General features: G+C 40.6%; 1 protein-coding gene across 1 annotated transcript in view; it reads left to right on the top strand.

The window, feature by feature from the left end:
- Positions 1 to 9,238: 9,238 nt before the first annotated feature.
- WWTR1 (WW domain containing transcription regulator 1) overlaps positions 9,239 to 18,257 on the top strand; it is an 84,756-nt gene continuing 75,737 nt past the window's right edge. Inside the window, exon 1 of the mRNA XM_044669470.1 lies at positions 9,239 to 9,380. Within this exon, the coding sequence (XP_044525405.1) occupies positions 9,239 to 9,380 (142 nt within the window). The remainder of the gene's footprint in view (positions 9,381 to 18,257) is intronic.

Here is an 18,257-nt window from a genome sequence, read left to right as displayed (position 1 = left end):
CCATCCCCCTTTACCCAACATGCAGTTTGGAACCCTATTTTACAGTGTTGTCCTGCTCCTATTTTTTATAGTCCTTTTACCCCTTTATAGTCCCCCCCTGCCCTTATTTGATATTTGTTGAAATTCCCTTTCCTTGGTGTTTATTTTTTTAAATTTCTCTTTAGAAATGTTTCCACTTTTTGGGGGGGTCTTGAACAGCAAATCCTTAATGTTTAAAATGAATTGCACTCTGGGAGGGGGCAGGGAAGAGGGGAGAGAGACAACATGAATCATGTAACCATGGGGTGGGGGGGAACCAAAGAAATAAACAAACAAATAAATAAATAAAGTGAGTTCTAAGTAAAAAAAAAAAAATAAAGTGAATTGCAACTAGAAGACTTTAGATGAGGAAAGGCTCCAGATTCTAAGCCAATATTGTTCTCTGCAATCATAACTAATGAAAAATAAGGCTAAACGATGTCGTAACTGTGACTCAACTACAAATGGATCTCCTGCATAGGAAAGGATTTTGGTTTTCCCGGAGGTTTGACTTACTGATGCTGTTTGCTTTCTCATCACAGTCATTTCTAGATAGAATTTACTTTGTGGCTCGCATCAAAGAAGAGGCGGGAGGACTTCTCGAAGGCTGACTTTGCCTGTACGTACATGCAGTAGGTGACTCAACAGGGCAAGTGGAAGTCTCTTTTGAGAAGAAAAAGATTGGCAAATAGATTCATTTCAGATCATGCCAGAAGGATCTTAGAAACAATTTCCTTAGATTTTAGCAAAGCATTTGAGATCTTCTATTCTTATGGAAACGATGAAGAGATGAGGATGGTGTGGGATTAAGATCTAGCAGACTGGCTAAAAACTAACCATCAATATTTACTTGTCAGTTTGGAGGGATGCTCTGTCCTGGGGAGCCCTGAGGATTCTGGGCTTGGCTGTGAGTTATTTAACATGCTTCTCAATATCTTCAATAAAGGACTAGTTGGTGACTTACTTATCAAAATTCCAGAAGCAAAAATCTTAAATCTAAGATTTAGGGGGCAGCTGGGTTGCTTAGTGGATTGAGAGTCAGACCTAGAGAGGGGAGGTCCTAGGTTCAAATCTGGCCTCAGCCACTTCCCAGCCGTGTGGCCCTGGGCAAGTCACTTGACCCCCATTGCTCACCCTTACCACTCATCTGCCTTGGAGCCAATACAAAGTATTGATTCCAAGATGGAAGGTAAGGGCTTAAAAAAAAAAATCTTAGATTTAATGTCACCAAAAAAAGCGCCTTTTGGGATATAAAATGGAAGGTACTTGGCTAGACATCAGTTTGTCTAAAGAAGATCTGAATGTTTTAGTGGACCCCAATATAATTTAGGAAGGAGTGGATGGGATAAAGCAGCCGAGAAGCCAAATGGAATAGCGTCCAGAACCAGGGAAATTATTGGTTCTGATGTATTGTGGTTTCGTTAAGAATATATCTGAAGTACTGTGATCTGTTTTGAGTGCCACATTTTATGAGGACATTGATAAGCTAGAGAGTGTCCAAAGGAAGTCCAAAGTTATGATGGGGTGGCAAGGAAGGAAAGAAGGAGTGAAGGAAAGAAGGAGGGGAGGAAGGAAGGAAAGAAAGAAGGAAGAAAGGGAAGAAAGGGAAGGAAGGAAGGAAGGAAGGAAGGAAGGAAGGAAGGAAGGAAGGAAGGGAAGGAAAGAGGGAAGAAAAGAAGGATGGACAGAGTCGTTAAGCACCTACTTTGTACCAGTCACTGTGTATATATTATTTCATTTGATCCTTACAAACACCCTGGAAAGTAGGTATTGTGGTTATTAATCTCATTTTACATTTGGGAGATGGAGGCAAATAGAAGAGATTAAACGTGACTTATCCAATATTAAGAACGGTCTGCAGCTGTATTAGTGTTCATGTCAGAATATCGAACATTCATGTGGTGTTTTAATTTTTACAAAGTGTTTAATTTGTTCCTCACAACGATCCTGGGAAGTGGATGCTATTACCTTTTATTTTTTGGTTTAGGAAATTGAGTCAAATCGAGGATGTGTGACTTGCCTAGGATCACTCGGCTAGTAAACATCTAACAAAGGATCTCAATTCTTTTTCACCCCAAATCTAGGACCTAACCATTATACCCCCTAGTTGCCATTTGAGGTAGAACTGTGGAGACTTTGAATCTTTAATCTGGAGAAAGAGGAACTTGTTGATTGACTTCATGAATTTGAAGGGCCATTTGTTAGATTTAGTCTAGAGAGAAATAGTAGGGTGGAAGTTGCAAAGAAGCAAATTTAAAATGGATTTTGGAAATAACTTGGATATTCAGGAAAAACGGAATAGACCACTTGGCCTCATGAGAGATGCTGGATGTGTACTAACTATATTGTAGAGGGAATGTTTCTGAAATTTTCTGAAAGTATTATTGAAGGGGGCAGCTCTGTGGATAGAGAATCAGGCGTGAAGTTGGGAGGACCTGAGTTCAAGTCTGGCCTCAGACATATCCTAGTTGTATGACCCTTGCCAAGTCATTTAACCCAAATCTCCTAATCCTTACCACTCTACTGCCTTAGAACCAATACTTGTATGATTCTAGGACAGAAGGTGAGAGTTTAAAAAAAAAAAAAAAAAGCATGTATTGGCACTGATGGCTTCGGAAGGGCTTTCCGATCCTGGTAGTCTATGATTTCAGTGTGACTGGGACAAGCAGACCAGGACAGAAATCAAATACTGATTTGACTGTCCATTTTCAGCCAGTAAGCATTTATTAAGCACCTCCTATTTGTCAGGCACTGAGTTAATCATGAGGGGATATAAGAAAAGGTAAAAAAATAGATCCTGCTTTCAAGGAATTCACAGTCTAAGCCAGGAGAAAAACATGCAAACAACTCTGTACCAATGAGGATTCATTCATTAATGGAACAAGACAGGGTTAATTAGAAATAATTGGCAGAGAGATTTGGTGTTTAAATTGTTTTATTATAATAATGACTTCCATCAGTGTGATTACTTCTCCTTTTATAGTAATAAAAAGAATAACAAAAGTAATGTTTAATTTTCAGCTCAGAGGATTCCTGGGTCCTGTGTAACCCTGGCTGGGCAAGTTTCTTAACCTGTCATTGCCCTCGGGCAGCTGTCTAGGACTCTTTACGTGGGAGAACAGGTGCTTCTCGGGATTCTTCAAGGGAGTTTTCTCACTGAGAGTTTATACTATTCCAAGGAAATGGCTGGTTTGGTCCAACACACACAAAATCCATTGAGTAGATCGCAAGCAAGGGTTAGAGTTTGCCAGAGGATTTTGAGGTTCCTTGAAGGGAGCCTTAGAAACACACCAAAGAGAGGTAGCGATACCTCAGCTGAAGGATTAGCTGAAACCAAGAACATGGGAGCAGGGAGAAATTTCTACAATCATGTGTCTGGCAGAACCGTGCCCAGTAGTGACCAGGGGTGGGAGGAGAGGGAAGAGAAAAGAATAAGCATTTAGGAAGCACCTACTATGTGCCAGGGACTCTGCTAAATGCTTTCTAAGTGTCAACTCACTTGGTAAAACTAATGGGGGAACAGGCACAGAAATGGAGTGATGCCCAGTGAAATTGCATGATCAGAAGAAATCGGTGACTGGTAGAGCTGTGGGCATTGTCTGTCTGTGCACATAGTGTGCCCACATGTGTTCCCCAAGTGTTCCCAGGTCCTTCCACATAGGTTCCCTCAGCCAATAAATTCCCTTCATAGAAGTATTTTTCTTTTAAACCCTTACCTTCTATCTAAGAATTAATATTGTGTATTGGTTCCAAGGCAGAACAACAGGAAGGGCTAGGCAATGGGGGTTCAATGACTTGCTCAGGGTAACACAGCTAGGAAGTATCTGGGGTGGTATCTGAATCCAGTTTTTTTTTTAAACCCTTACCTTCTGTCTTAGAAGTAATATTAAGTGTCTGCTCCAAGGCAGAAGAGTGATAAGGGTTCAGCAATGAGGTTTAAGTGACTTGCTCAGGGTCACACAGCTAGGAAGTATCTAGGGCCATATTTGAACCCAGGAATTTTTTTTTTTAAACCCACACCTTCTATCCTAGAATTGATATTGAATATCTGTTCCAAGGCAGAAGAGTGGTAATGGCTAGGCAAAGGGGGTTAAGTAATTTGCCCAAGATCACACAGTTAGGAAGTGTCTGAGGTCATATTTGAACCCAGGATGTCCAGTCTCTAGTCTTGGCTCTCCATCTACTGAGCCACCTTGCTGCCCTATAGGTGTGCTTCTACACAAGTTCCATAGCTGTGTCTACTCTTCCCACCAATGGTGCATGTATTTGTAGAAGACTGTGCCCCAGGTTTTTGGGGAAATGTTCCATTGTTACTTTTCTTACTCTTATTATTCACTAAATGTCTGTTTCAGACTAAAACAAATAAACAAACAAAAAAAATAGACCAATGAAATGACTTGCCCAAGGTGACCTGGGAAATATTCCATGCCAGATCCAGATAGTCCAGTCTTCTCGAGGCCACAGGTGTGACCACCACGGAGCAGGTTGGAGACCATTCACATGGTTAAATGACTTCATGTCAAGGTCAACTTTGACACCATTAAAAAAAAAATCTCAAGGAAAGGAGCCCCTGAACGAATCCTGTTCAGAAAATACCGTTTCCTCCGGCAATTATTATGGAGCATATCCTGTTTCGTTCCCCTTTATGTCGATGGGAATTGTGTACAGGGTTTGAAGGGCAGGATATGCCTCATGCTATGAAAGGGAGTGATACGGTCCGTCGTGAAACTAAATTTAAACCCTTATTTGTAGTAAAAGATATAATTAACACGACGGGTTCTTTTCAAAAACGAAGGAAAATACAGCTGCCAGGCTAGGTTTCTCCTTGTGATTTCCTTTAATGCAAAAAAAAAAAAAAAAAAAAAAAAAAAAAAAGAAAGAAAGAAAGGGAGGTAGGAGAGAGATACAGCCAAACCCAAACAGTGGTGGGCACAGGTCCTCTTTCATGGCAACAATCAAAGATATTCCTAGCTTAATCTTTCTCCCCCAAACAATAAATGCCTCTCCTCTTCTGGATTAGGGGGATGACAGCCATAACAGAAGGGCAGCCTGGAGACTCCAAAGCTGACAGGTGGGGATCTGAGCAAGCCGTCCCTGGCCGCCTGTGATGTATTGACAGGACCTGGGAATGATAGGCTCGGCTTGATCTGCCCACCATGAGGGTGGCTGCTGGTGGCAGTCGAAGTCTCTCCCCGCTTCTCCCGCTCCTTCCAACAGCTGCCCGAGGCAGCTCGGAAATATTGCTTAATTATAGAATTTTCTTTGATCTTCTTGATCTCTTTCCTTACCCTCTTTTTTGGGGGGCCCCTCCCTTGTTCCAATGGAGAGCCTTCTGGCGAGGCATTTGTAGCCGCCAGCTTTAGAGTGGCGCCACTCTTGCCCTCCCAGCTAAGGCCTCGACAGGGCTTCAGCCCGGAACTCTTCTTCCTAGGGAGATTGTTCAGAGATGCTAATTAGAAGTTGTAGTCAGTGGGTTCCCTTATGGAATGTGCCATGATTTTTTTTTTCCAACATCTTGGTGGGGGTATATTTTGGCGTGTTGACCACAAGTCCTTCTTATCGTCTTTTAGGAGAAAAGAAGGGAAAACTCCCCATTTATTGAGGTGCGAGTACATTTAAGGAATTGTGCTAAGCACTTTACAAATATTATCTCATTTGATAAATATCTCTGTCACTTCCCAACTTTTTTTCCTTTCAATTCTCCAGTCTAGGAGAACATTCCCTCATAATAAAAACAAATGACTACATTGGGCATTTTTTGTCAGTGTAGACCTCATTTCTCACTTGTAGTCCATTGCTTCTCTATTAAGAGGAGGGAGGGGGAGAGATAGAGAGCATAGTGGGGGCCTGGAGTAGATAAGTCTTGGGTTCAAATCTGGCCTTGGACTCTGCTTAGTTGTGTGTTCTTGGACAAGTCACTTAAGCCCAATTGCCTTGTTCTTGCTATTCTTCTATCTTAGAATTGATACTAAAACAGAAGGAAAGGGTTTTTAAAAAAAAAAGAGCAGGGAGACATTCTTGATTATTAATCCTTTGAAGACATGGTCATGGTCCTGATCATATTTTTTTGAAGTCTTAATATTGTTTTTTTCCTTTATATTATTGCAGTACCATATGAACTATTTTGGGTTTTAAAAAACCTTTGCTCTGCATTAGTTCATATAAGTAGGAATTCTCCATATTAATTTCTTTTTTAATTTGAAACTTTCTAATTAATTAATTAAGAGTATTTTCCCGTGGTTACATGATCATGTTCTTTTCCTCCCCTCCTCCTACCCCCCTCCCATAGTCAACGAGCAATTCCACTGGGTTTTACATGTGTCTTTGATCAAGACCTATTTCCAGATTATTAATATTTGCATTAGGGTGATCATTTAGAATCTACATCCCCAATCATATCCCCATCGACCCATATGGTCAAGAAGTTGTTTTTCTTGTGTTTCTGCTCCCACAGTTCTTTCTCTGGATGTGCATATTCATTTCTTTAAAACAAATTTTCAATAATGTCTTTTTTTTTTTTTTTTTTTTTGCAATGCCTCCATGTCCAAATATATCATTCTCCTATCACCTACACTGAAAGCCACTTCCTTAGGGCAAGCAATTAAAAAAAAAAGAATAAAAAAGCTATTTAGCCAAATTAACCAACACACCTACCATATCTTGACAGCATATTCAATGTTCCACATTCATAGTTCCCCACCTCAGCAAGGATGAAAGAAAAGTACATTTTCTCATCTCTTCATTCAGTTTGTTCAAGGAAAGTACATTTTCTCATCTCTTCCTTCAGTTTGTACAAAGGCATTTGTGTGTTAGACTGTGAACTCCCTGAGGGAAAAGACTCTAATTTTGAATCCCCCAATGGTTAGAGCACCATTCCAGGCTCAAAGAAGATGCTTAGAGAATGTTAATTGACAGGGGTAAGTTTAGTTGATATAATTATGTGGCATTGAGTTTTTCTCTCTCTATGTATCTCTATATCTTATTCTTTACTTTGTTCTAGTCATTAAGCATATTGTTTTCCTTGATTTTCTTTCTTTACTTTGTATCACTTCACATGTCTTGCCATGCTTCTCTTTGTTTTTCATAATCATTGTTTCATATGGTACAATACTATTCCATTGCATTCATTTCCTCTAGTTTATAAAAATCTATTCCCCAGTCAAGGGGCATCTACTCTGCTTCTAATTCTTTGCCATCACAAAAAGTCCTGTTGTAAATATTTTGGTGTTGGTTAGATCTTTCTTTCACTGACCTCCTGGGGCTAAGGAGTAGTATGACTGGGTCAAAGGGTATCTAGTCTATTTTAAAGGTACTGAGTGAAACTCCTTTGGTTTTTAGGTGAGCTGCCTAGAGACTGGGCCAGAAATTTTGCTTCTTGCTCAAAATGAAAGCAAACCGGTTTGGTGGTGTTGTTTTGTTTTTTTAAATGCAGCCACTCAGAGTTTCTAAAGAATATTTTGCTAAGGAATGCACCTGTTGGCTGCATTTGACCCAGTCTCATAGAAGCTTCTTTTGAGGGTGTCATTTGAGCTAATGAAAACAGGTAAACAGAACAAATGAAAGGTATATTGTAAAATATTTGATTCTTTCATATTCCTTTCTGCCATCTTTTTTAAAGTCTTAGTGAGGGGAAAAAAAAACAACCAGCCTCCTTTCTCCCAAAGAAATAAAGGGATTTTGTGAGAAATGTTTAAATTTACATCATATTATAGTGAAATACAACCCTGGAAGAGCTGGCACGTTTGGGTGACAATCTGCCATTCATTCAGCTGGACCCATTGGCCTTCCTTTTACCTGAATTCCTTTAAGGGTACTGCCCATTCACCTGTTGAGCATTGTGTGTCCTTCCGTAGTGCCTATCACATGATCACTCTTTCCAGATTCACTGCTTTATTTTTTGTCTTTGAAAATTTTCCTTTTCTTTCTGTAAAATGGAGAGAAAATAGTTGTGAGAGTCAAAAAGATATTTGTAAAATGCCTCCCTCCTAGTTGTCACCATGCAGATGTTATTTTTCAGTTTGAGGTTAGTAAAAGTAAAAATGGAATTTTTTTCCCCCTTCATCCAAGTTCATTGACTCCTTTCTGAATTTTATTCATGGACCTCACACCCATGGGGTAGAAAATGAAGAGACGTGTTCCTATCAAGGCTCGAGTTTTGTCTCTATCTCCATACTAGCCAAGTGGTCCTGGGGAAGTAATTTAACCGCTTCTCATTTAGAATTTGGGATCTGTCACATAAAATGTACTTGTTTTTATTAATAGTGATAATTGTTTTTCTTTTTTCTTTTGACAGTTATTGTTAATGAAGCAGGGAAAAAAATTACTTAAATGTCTGGTAATCAGTGTCGAATTGATTTTATTTGAATTGAATCAGATCATTCCTCTACCTCGACTAGCAGCATTTGGTGAGATAGGGAAGAGAAAAGATCTTGTCAGATAGTCTTTGTAGCTTACAGAGATGGACTCTGTGGTCTTGGGCAAGTCACTTAACTCCCATTGCCTAGCTTTTATCATTCTTCTGCTTTGGAATCAAAACACAGTCTTGATTCTAAAACAGAAGGCAAGGATTTGTGGGAATGGTTCTGTGGGAATGGACTACTCTTCTCTATCAGAAACTTTAACATTAAGGTCTCCATGTCCTTTTTATTGTTTCTGCCAATGGAACTAATGTACTAGATCTCTGCTGCCTGGTTATTTCTTCCAAATTATTGGAGTCCTCTGTGGTTTGAATTTCCTTCCAGCTTCACCCCAAAATCCTCCACAAGGGAGTTGAGGTCACTGTCTCCTGGGAGACCACAATGCTAAAATCCAGGGGTTCAGCTGTTGTAAAGAAATAATAATCCATTTCCACCAAAGCCTTCTTGAATATAAAGCAAAAGGCCTTTGATCAGATCTCTGTGCCTGGAGAGAAGTCCTTTGTTTTCAGGGAACAGGAAAATGAAAAATGAAAAAAAAAAAAAAAAAAAAGGCTAAGCCAGAGTTTGGCTCTGTTTCCAGAATTGGGAACAGGCTTACCCACATTTAATGTTGGCAAGGCATGATTTGGTGCCCTCACTCACACAATATGAGTGGTCACCTGCTGAGTCAGATTTCAGGGGCGGTGTTCCTTGATGAGTCACCCATTTCCCATTTACCCTAAAACAGGTTGACTTTGAAAAGTGGCCCAGTCATGGGGTTGCCCCTAGGGCAGAGCTCTGAGAAAGAAAGTCTCCCGTTGATGATGGCAGAAATAGGAAAACCAGCAGCCCACCCTACAGGGTCCATGTCCAGCAGCTGCTGTGCTCGCTTTCATTTCTGCCCCACTCGGGTTCAAATGAAGGCCAAAAAGATGCCAACGTCTGTGCCCATGACATACACAAGGGGTGACGTCATCACAGCTGGCCAAGGGTGAGTGGCTGATGCAGCTTTCCAGCTGCTTCTTCGACTGCTGCTAATTTAGAATAATGGAGGCTTCTTGGCAGGTCTGCTGAGGAAGTTGGGGATTAGAGCCTGCCTGCTAGTTAAAAATACAATCCCTGCCATTCATGCAAAATGCCAGAGGACTCTGAAATGTTTTTAAATCGGGACATGAATGGGAAGAGGACCCAGGAGTTTACCACCAAAATAGCCTTCCTGGCCTGGTATCACTTTAGATCGGGTGTTTCCAAAGGCTTCTAAAAAATTATTGTAATTCATTTTTCTTTGAGGGCAAGGAACACATCTAGACGTCTAGTGGAATGTCCCTGGGAACGAATTAAAGCCTGGATTGTCTTCCTTTTATTTCTGGTTGCTTTAAAAAATGATTTTTCTCACCTTGGCATCCTTGTGTTCTTTGATGCCCCTGTGATTGTCAGAATTAGTCTTAATTACAGTTTAGAGATTTAAGCCCTAAAGATTGCCACCATAGTCATCAGAAGGACACATCGAATTCAATAAAGACTTATTACGCGGCAGTCACTTTACCAAGAGTCAAATAATCTCCCCTATCAATGGGATTATATTCTCCTGGATGGGTGTTCAATATATAGAGGCAGAGGCATGGGCATTGAGGTGGGAGACTAAACAGGGGGAGGGAGAAAGTGGGCATTAACCATTGAGGAACTAGAATATAAGCTGAGCCTTGAAGGGAATTGGGGTGGGTAGGACTGGTACTGGGTGCAGAGATTGGAGTATTGAATATAGGGAACATCAAGCAGTCCAACTAGTACTAGCTAGAGTGAGTAGAGCAAGCATTTATCTATCTGTCTGTCTGTCTATCTATCTATCTATCTATCTATCTATCTATCTATCTATCTATTTGTCTGTCTGTCTCTATATGTCCATCCACCCACCCATCTATCCATTCATCCATCTATCTGTCTGTCTGTCTGTCTGTTTTTGAGTTTGAGGGAGCAGCTAAGTGGTTCATGGAGTGAGAGCTAAGCTTAGAATCAGGAGGTCCTAGATTCAAATCCGGCCTCAGATACTTCCTAATTCTGTGGTCTTGGGCAAGTCACTTAACCCCATTGCCTAGCTTTTATCATTCATCTGCTTTGGAATCAAAACACAGTATTGATTCTAAAACAGAAGGTAAGAAGCTGCTGCTGCTGCTGTTGTTGTTGTAGTTGTTGTTCTTGTTTTAACTGAGTTTGAGGTTGGGGGACACACTCCAGAACCCCCCTTTCCCCCATAATTATGGAGCTGTCTTCAAGATTTAGTTCCAACTCCACCTTCTTTGGAAAGGTCTATCATATTTATGAGTTATTATTATGGATCCAATTTCAAGTGTTCTTTGGGGGGAAAAGAGATAACTAGGTTATTCTTGCTGTAGAGTTTTGGCATGAAAGCATTGCCATTAAGCTCCTGTTATTCTGATATATTGAAATGGGTTGGCCAATAAGAAAATGGTGTGTAGACATTGTACTTGGCATGCACTACCTCTGCTGCTAAAGCCACGCTGAACACATTCGTGAAGCTCTTATGGTTTTATCTTTCTGGTAGAGTGTAAATGTGTAGGTCCTGACTAGCATTTATTTATTTTTTGAACTAAAAAAATTGTTCTTTCAGTCATAATAGAAATGAGTTTTGACAATTGTTTTCCAACATTTTGTGATTCTGATTCTCTCCCATCTTCCTCCTCTTCTCCCCCTCCCCGAGGGAGTAAATAGTCTGATGTAGGTTATCACAGTGCTCTCATGCAATGTATGTATTTTCATATTCCCAGGCCATGATGGAATATGACACATAAAATAAATATATAATAACACAAATAAAATAAATATAATAAATATGACACATCACACATTTAATAAAAAATTCATGAAAGAAAGTAAAAGATGGCAGGCTTTGATCTGTACTCAAGACTATAATCTTCTTTGGCTGTGGAGAGCTATTTTCTTTTTTTTTTTAGATTTTTTTTTTTTTAATCCTAAACTTCTGTGTATTGGCTCCTTGGTGGAAGAGTGGTAAGGGTGGGCAATGGGGATCAAGTGACTTGCCCAGGGTCACACAGCTGGGAAGTGTCTGAGACCAGATTTGAACCCAGGACCTCCTGTCTTTAGGCCTGACTCAATCCACTGAGCTACCCAGCTGCCCCCTGGAGAGCCATTTTCCATCATGAGTCTCTTGGGGTTATCTTGGAAACTTGCTTTGCTGCTAATAGTTTAGTCCTTCACAGCTGGTCATCGTGCAATATTTCTGTTACTGCATATACTTTAACTAGCATTTATGAAGTGTCTTCTATGTGCAAAGCACCACAGGTACAAAGAGAGACAAGAACAGTCTACTCTTAAGGAGCTCGCATTTTTGTTATTCATTTGTTTTTCAGTCTTGTCCAACTCTTTGTGACCTCATTTGGGGTTTTCTTGATAAAGATACTGCAGTGGTTTGCCATTGCTGTTTCCAACTCATTTTACAAATGAGGAAACTGAGGCATATAGGGTTGAGTGACTTGGGGATTAAGTAATTTGCCCAGGGTCACACAACTAGGAAGTTTCTGAGGCTAGCTAGAACCTAGAACCTCCCATCTCCAGGTTTGACTCTATCCACTGAACTAACTGGCTTTCCTGTTCTAATTTGTTATTGGAGTCTTTATTCTTGTTCCAAGATACTCAGTATTCAAGTGAGAATCAATACTTAAGGTAATTAATTACCCAAAGACTCTTTATATTTTAAACATCCTCCAGAGAGATGTCATTTAGAATATTGCAAAGAGTCATGACCTTGCCAGCAGAAGATTTAGATCAGTGATTCCCAAAGTGGGCGCCATCGCCCCCTGGTGCGTGCTGCAGCGATCCAGGGAGTGGTGATGGCCACAGGTGCATTTATCTTTCCTATTGATTGCTATTAAAATTAAAAAAATTAATTTCCAGGGGGCTAAGTCATATTTTTTTCTGGAAAGGGTGCCTAAGGCCAAAAAAGTTTGAGAACCTCAGGACTAGATTTTATTTTACTTTATTTTATTTATTTATTAAAACCCTTACCTTCTATCTTAGAATCAATACTCGGTATCGGTTCCAAGGCAGAAGAATGGGAAGGGCTAGGCAATGGGGTGTTAAGTGACTTTCTCAGGGTCACACAGCTGGGAAGTATCTGAGATCAGATTTGAACTCAAGACCTCCTACCCCAGGTCTGGCTCTCTATCCACTGAACCACCTAGCTACCCCTGAGACCTAGATTTTCAGGCCAGCTGCACCAAACCAGTGTGACCTCAGGCAAATAATTTAGCCTTTCTAGAACTCAAGTTTCCCCATTTATAAAAAGAATCCTTTCTAGTCTCAAATTCTATGGTTTTCTAGGTTCTACATTTTCGCTGCTGTGATGAGGAGAGGAGAGTATTAACGGGAATAAACTTTGCTAACTAATGTTAATGATTCCTAATAAGGGATATATCTTCCCCCTCAGGTAATCTGCTTCAATGTCTTTTTTTTTTAGGAGAAGAATAGTATAGTCCAGGCTAGATTGATAGAGAGCCTTAGAGGAGTTGATTAAATTCCGTTAATGGTAGATTAATGGTTCATTAATTATTGTTAATTAATTCATGGTAGGTACTAGTTAGTCACTTTAAAAACCTCTAAAGGTGAGACAGCTAGGTGGCTCAGTGAATTGAGAGCCAGGATTAAAGAGAGGAGTACAAATCTGGCCTCAGAGACTTCTAGCTGTGTGACCCTGGGTAAGTCTCTTGCCTCCCTTTGCCTAGCCCTTACCACTCTTCTGCCTTGGAACCAATACACAGTACTGATGCTAAGATGTTAGGTGGGCAGTATTGATCTAAGATGGAAGATGGATAAGGCTTTTTTTTAAATTGTCTTTTTTTTTAAAGACTAAAGATTTGGGGGCAGAAATAAGAAAATACCGTAAGTAAACTTAACGTAAACCAGCCTCTTCCCTGTAGCAATCTTCTCCTAATCCTCCTCTTTCTTTCCCCAGAGACAATAACCAGAAATTTTGAATGTGGCCCAGTGGGGAAGGTAGTTTCATGATTCATTTGCTTTCATTTCTGTAAAGCTCTCGAGGTTCCATTTCCCAAAGACTGGGAAGAAAAAGGAGCAAAGCCCAGCTTTAAATTGGAAGAACAAATGACTTTCATGCCCTTTTCTCATGGAATAAAAACAGCCTGAAGTGTGGCTGAGATCTGGGCTCCCCAGCCCCCCTCGGCTGCTTTTTCTGGTCCCCAGGGAGGGGGTTTCCAGCCCTCCTTGTATCAGTCAGGATCTCCCTCCCACCACCTTGGAGCTCATGGAGAAGAGCTCAATGGCATTGCCTAATAAGGCAAGTGGAGGATCCAGCGTGTGCCGGATTGCATTTTTCTATGCATTTTTGAACCAAGACAAGTCATAATACCGACAGGAAGGTCATAACAACACCAAGGGGAGCAGACAGAGGAGTGTTCGGGGCTTATTTACTCGGTTGCTCATTCCTTCATTGATGTCATGGGCATGACTGCAGTGTTTACTGTCAGCCAAGGTTAGATGGCGGCTACAAAAGGTTTTAGCCTAAAGAGGAGGAGGAGTGGCTGGGGAGGAGGGGACCTGATCAACCCATTAATCAATCCGCATAGATTCAATACCTACTATGTGCCAGGCACTAGGAGAGAAAAAAAGAGGCCAGGGGCAACTAGATGGCTCAGTGGCTAGAGAGACATCCCTGGAGACCTGGGTCCAAATCTAGTCTCAGATACTTTCTCGCTGTGTGACCCTGGGCAAGTCATTTAACCCCAATTGCCTAGTCCTTACAGTTCTGTTTTGGAACCTTCTAAGAGAGAAGATCTAAGATAGAAGGTCTTAGGTCTTCTAAGACTATAAGTCTTCAAAGACAGAAGGTTGAGAGAGAGACAGAGAGAGAGAGAGAGAGAGAGAAAGAGAGACAGAGACAGAGACAGAGACAGAGACAGGAGAGAGAGAGACAGAGAGAGAGACAGACAGAGAGAGAGACAGAGAGAGAGAGAGAGAGAGAGAGAGAGAGGAGACTGACCGAAGACAGTCCCTGCTTCCAAGGAGCTAACAATCTAAGGTATTATGGGAGACATAGAAGAAAGGGCATTGATTCTGCAGTCAGAAGACCTGAGATCAAATCCTATCTTTGATGGTTACTTAACTGTGAGACCTTAGACAAGTCTCTTAACATCTGTGGGCCTCGGTTTCCTTCACTGTAACACTGGGAATGAGTGTTGGAAGAGATGGCCTCACGGAGATCCTACTTTAGGTAAGCAAAGAGAGATGCTCCATTACAAATAATGGACGCAAATTGTCATACTAAGGCTTACTGTCAGAAAAATACTTTCTAGGACGTTGCTCTATCTGAAAGGCAGGCAGAAAGCAGGCGTTAGTGCTTGCCATGTGCCAGATGCTGCTAAGCAGTGGCTATATACAAAAAGAGGCAAAAGGCAAGGTCTGCCCCTGAGGAGCTTACCATCTTATGGCAGAATAAATTAAAACATAGAAAGGAAAAAGACTTATTGATTATTTACTGTGTGCCAGACATGGTTTTAAGTATTGAGGATGCATAACATTGGCAAGATAGTCCTTGTCCTCAAGGGGCTTATATCTTTTTTTTTTTTTAATCCTCACCTTTCAATCAATACTAAGTATTAGTTCCAAGACTGAAGAGGGGTATGGGTAAATGACTTGCCCAGGGTCACCCAGCTAAGAAGTGTCTGAGGCCAGTTTTGAACCTAGGACCTCCCATCTCTAAGTCCAGGAGCTTATATTCTTTTTTTTTTTTTTTTCCCTTCTGTGTACAATGCTCTCCCAGTTCTGCTTATTTTTATTTTTTCATATTTTTATTTTTGAGTATTTTCCCCTAGTCACATATTTCATGTTCTTCCCCTCTCCCCCCAAAGTCCCCTAAACCCCTTTTGCCAATACACAATTCTACTGGGTTTTACACGTATCATTGATCAAGACCTAATTCCACATTATTGATAGTTGGACTAGAGTTATCATCTAGCGTCTACATCTCCAATAATATCCCCATCAGCCCATGTGTTCAGGCATTTGTTTTTCTTCTGTGTTTCTCCTCCCACAGTTCTTCCTCTGGATGTGGCTAGTTTCCTTTCCCATAAGTCCCTCAGAATTGCTCTGGATCCTTGCATTGCTGCTAGTAGAGAAGTCCGTTATGTTCGATTGTACCACAGTGTATCAGTCTCTGTGTACAATGTTCTAGGAGCTCATATTCTAACGACAACATCTGAAGAGGAATAAGAAAGGGAGAACCCCTTGTATATAGAACAGCAAATAGATTATCATAGCTGGATTTGCAGAGAATGGGAAGGATGGAATAAGGCATAAAAAAGACTGGAAAGGTAGGAATTGGGTAGATTGGGAAAGGCTTTCAGTATCAAACTGAACATTTTACATTTGACCCTAAAAGCAAACAGAGACATTGAGATTTCTTGAGAAGCAGAGTGACATAGTCAGGACTTTGTCTCAGGAAAAAGACTTTGTTCTGCAAGTTCTAGACCCGATCCCCACTTAAATGTGGGTTCTTTCTATCTTTGAGAATCTGCATGTCTGGTGTTGTCCATGTCAATAAATAAAACCAGGTGTGGAAACAGTTAGTACAAACTAGATGCAGAATGCTGAGGGAAAATGAAAATGGGGAAATAATCAGAGCAATGCTAGGAGAGGCGACACCAACGTCGTGATGGGCTCCAAGTCACATTCTTCAGGCAGAATGATCACGATTGAGTTCTGCCTCTTTCTAGAATGGAAAAGGACTGATAAAACCAGCCTAGCCCAACCGTCTCATTTTAAAGATGAGGAAACAGGGGGCAGCTGGGTAGCTCAGTGGATTGAGAGCCAGGCCTAGAGATGGGAGGTCCTAGGTTCTAATCCAGCCTCAGCCACTTCCCAGCTATGTGACCCTGGGCAAGTCACTTGACCCTCATTGCCCACCCTTACCACTCTTCCACCTATGAGACAATACACAGAAGTTAAGGGTTTAAAAAAAAATGAGGATGAGGAAACTGAGGCCCATGTATAAAAATAAGGTGGTAGATGGAGTGGAGGTTGTAGTGAAACCTCCTATATAGGTGGTAATAATTGTAAGTAATTTGTTCCAGTTTACAAAGGTAGATAACACAGAGGTGCCAATCACCCTAGTGCAAATATTACTAATATGGAAATAGGTCTTGATCTATGACACATGTAAAACCCAGTAGAATTGCATGTTGGCCACAGGAGTGGGGAGGGAGGAGGGGAGGGAAAGAACACGAATCATGTAACCATGATAAAACACACAAAATTAAATACACTTTAAAAAAAAAGAAAACACAGAGGTGGAATTTGAACTCAGGTCCTCTGATTTCAGAACACCTATGCTCACTTCCCTGTGTAATGCTATTTATCATGCACTTTGTTATGCTTTTCTTGGTTATAATTGCAGGTAATGCTTCATGGTTGTTGCACAACCTTGCTTTTTAGAGGTGATTATGTAGCAATTCCTCATTTTTTAATGTAAAAATTATAAATTCCTCATTTTTTAATGTAAAAATTATAAATTCCTCATTTTTTAATGTAAAAGAAACAAATATAAATTGCTATATTTTGTCAATTTTAAGAAGTAATTTGCTTTTTTGGCGGCGGTGGGGGGCGGGGGTAACGTGCATCTTCTTCTCCTGACTCTGATCCAAACAAACTACATTTTTTGTTTGTTTGTTACTCTTTTAAACTCCCTGGGAAAATTTCAGACTCTTGTTATCTTTTGCAAGGGTAGCATGTGACCTTTGGCTATCTTGCACGAGATCAAAGACAGGCAGAAAATCCTTTGCGTGTAGGCACAAAGTACAAGGTACTTTACAGGACTTCACTTCTTCAGTTTCTTTGTGATCTGTTCAAGGTGGAAAAGTCTTCTCCAGTGTAGACTTCTCTCCTGCAGCTCTTGACCATGCCCTGCCTTTCAGAAACAAAAATGTCAAATGAAGGTAATGCCAGCTCAGTGAGATCCATTTCTCTAGGACTAAGAAGATAATTAAATAGAGCTTTTAAATTTATTTTTAAACCCTTACCTTCAGTCTTGGAGTCAATACTGTATATTGGTAAGGGTAGACAATGAGTGGTATGAGTAGGCAATGGGGGTCAAGTGACTTGCCCAGGGTCACACAGCTGGGAAGACCTCCTGTCTCTAGGCTTGGCTCTCCATCCATTGAGCTACCCAGCTGCCCCCACATGGTGCTTTAATGAGGAAGAAATGCTCACATTTACTATCTTATGCATTGGGATGTGTCCAAAAAATATGTAGAACATGAATAACTAGCATAGAAACTTTGCAAAGAAAAATTATGAAATAAATGACAAACCATTACTTCCTTTATTTAAACTTGCTTTGCAGACTGTTAGGGGTTGTAGTGGGCACTGTGCTAGACTTGAAATGGAGAAGATGAGTTCAATGAGATACTTATCCAGCTCTGTGACCTGGAGCAAATCGCTTAACCTCTCTGTCCACCACATTTTCCTCATCTGTAAAATGGGTAAAATAATAGCACCTCCCCTCCCAGGATCCTGATTTGTGAGGATCAAATGAAACAGAATGTATGCAAAGCGTCTTGTATACTTTGAAGCCATCATCAACCAATATGAGCATTTTCATCTACAAAGAACAGAAAAAAGAATTGTATATGAAACTGTGAGCTTCTATTATGAGTTGTTTTCAAGAGTGTGGGTTAAACTTTATATTATAACAGTGCCGTTCTGCTTGTCATGTCTCTAAACTTCCTTCTGCTCTATTCTCTATATTAAGTCCTTTCCTTTCCTTTCCTTTCCTTTCCTTTCCTTTCCTTTCCT

The sequence above is a fragment of the Gracilinanus agilis genome, chromosome 3 (assembly GCF_016433145.1).
Source record: "Gracilinanus agilis isolate LMUSP501 chromosome 3, AgileGrace, whole genome shotgun sequence".
Classification (NCBI taxonomy): Eukaryota; Metazoa; Chordata; class Mammalia; order Didelphimorphia; family Didelphidae; genus Gracilinanus; species Gracilinanus agilis.
This window is presented reverse-complemented; position numbering and strand designations above follow the sequence as displayed.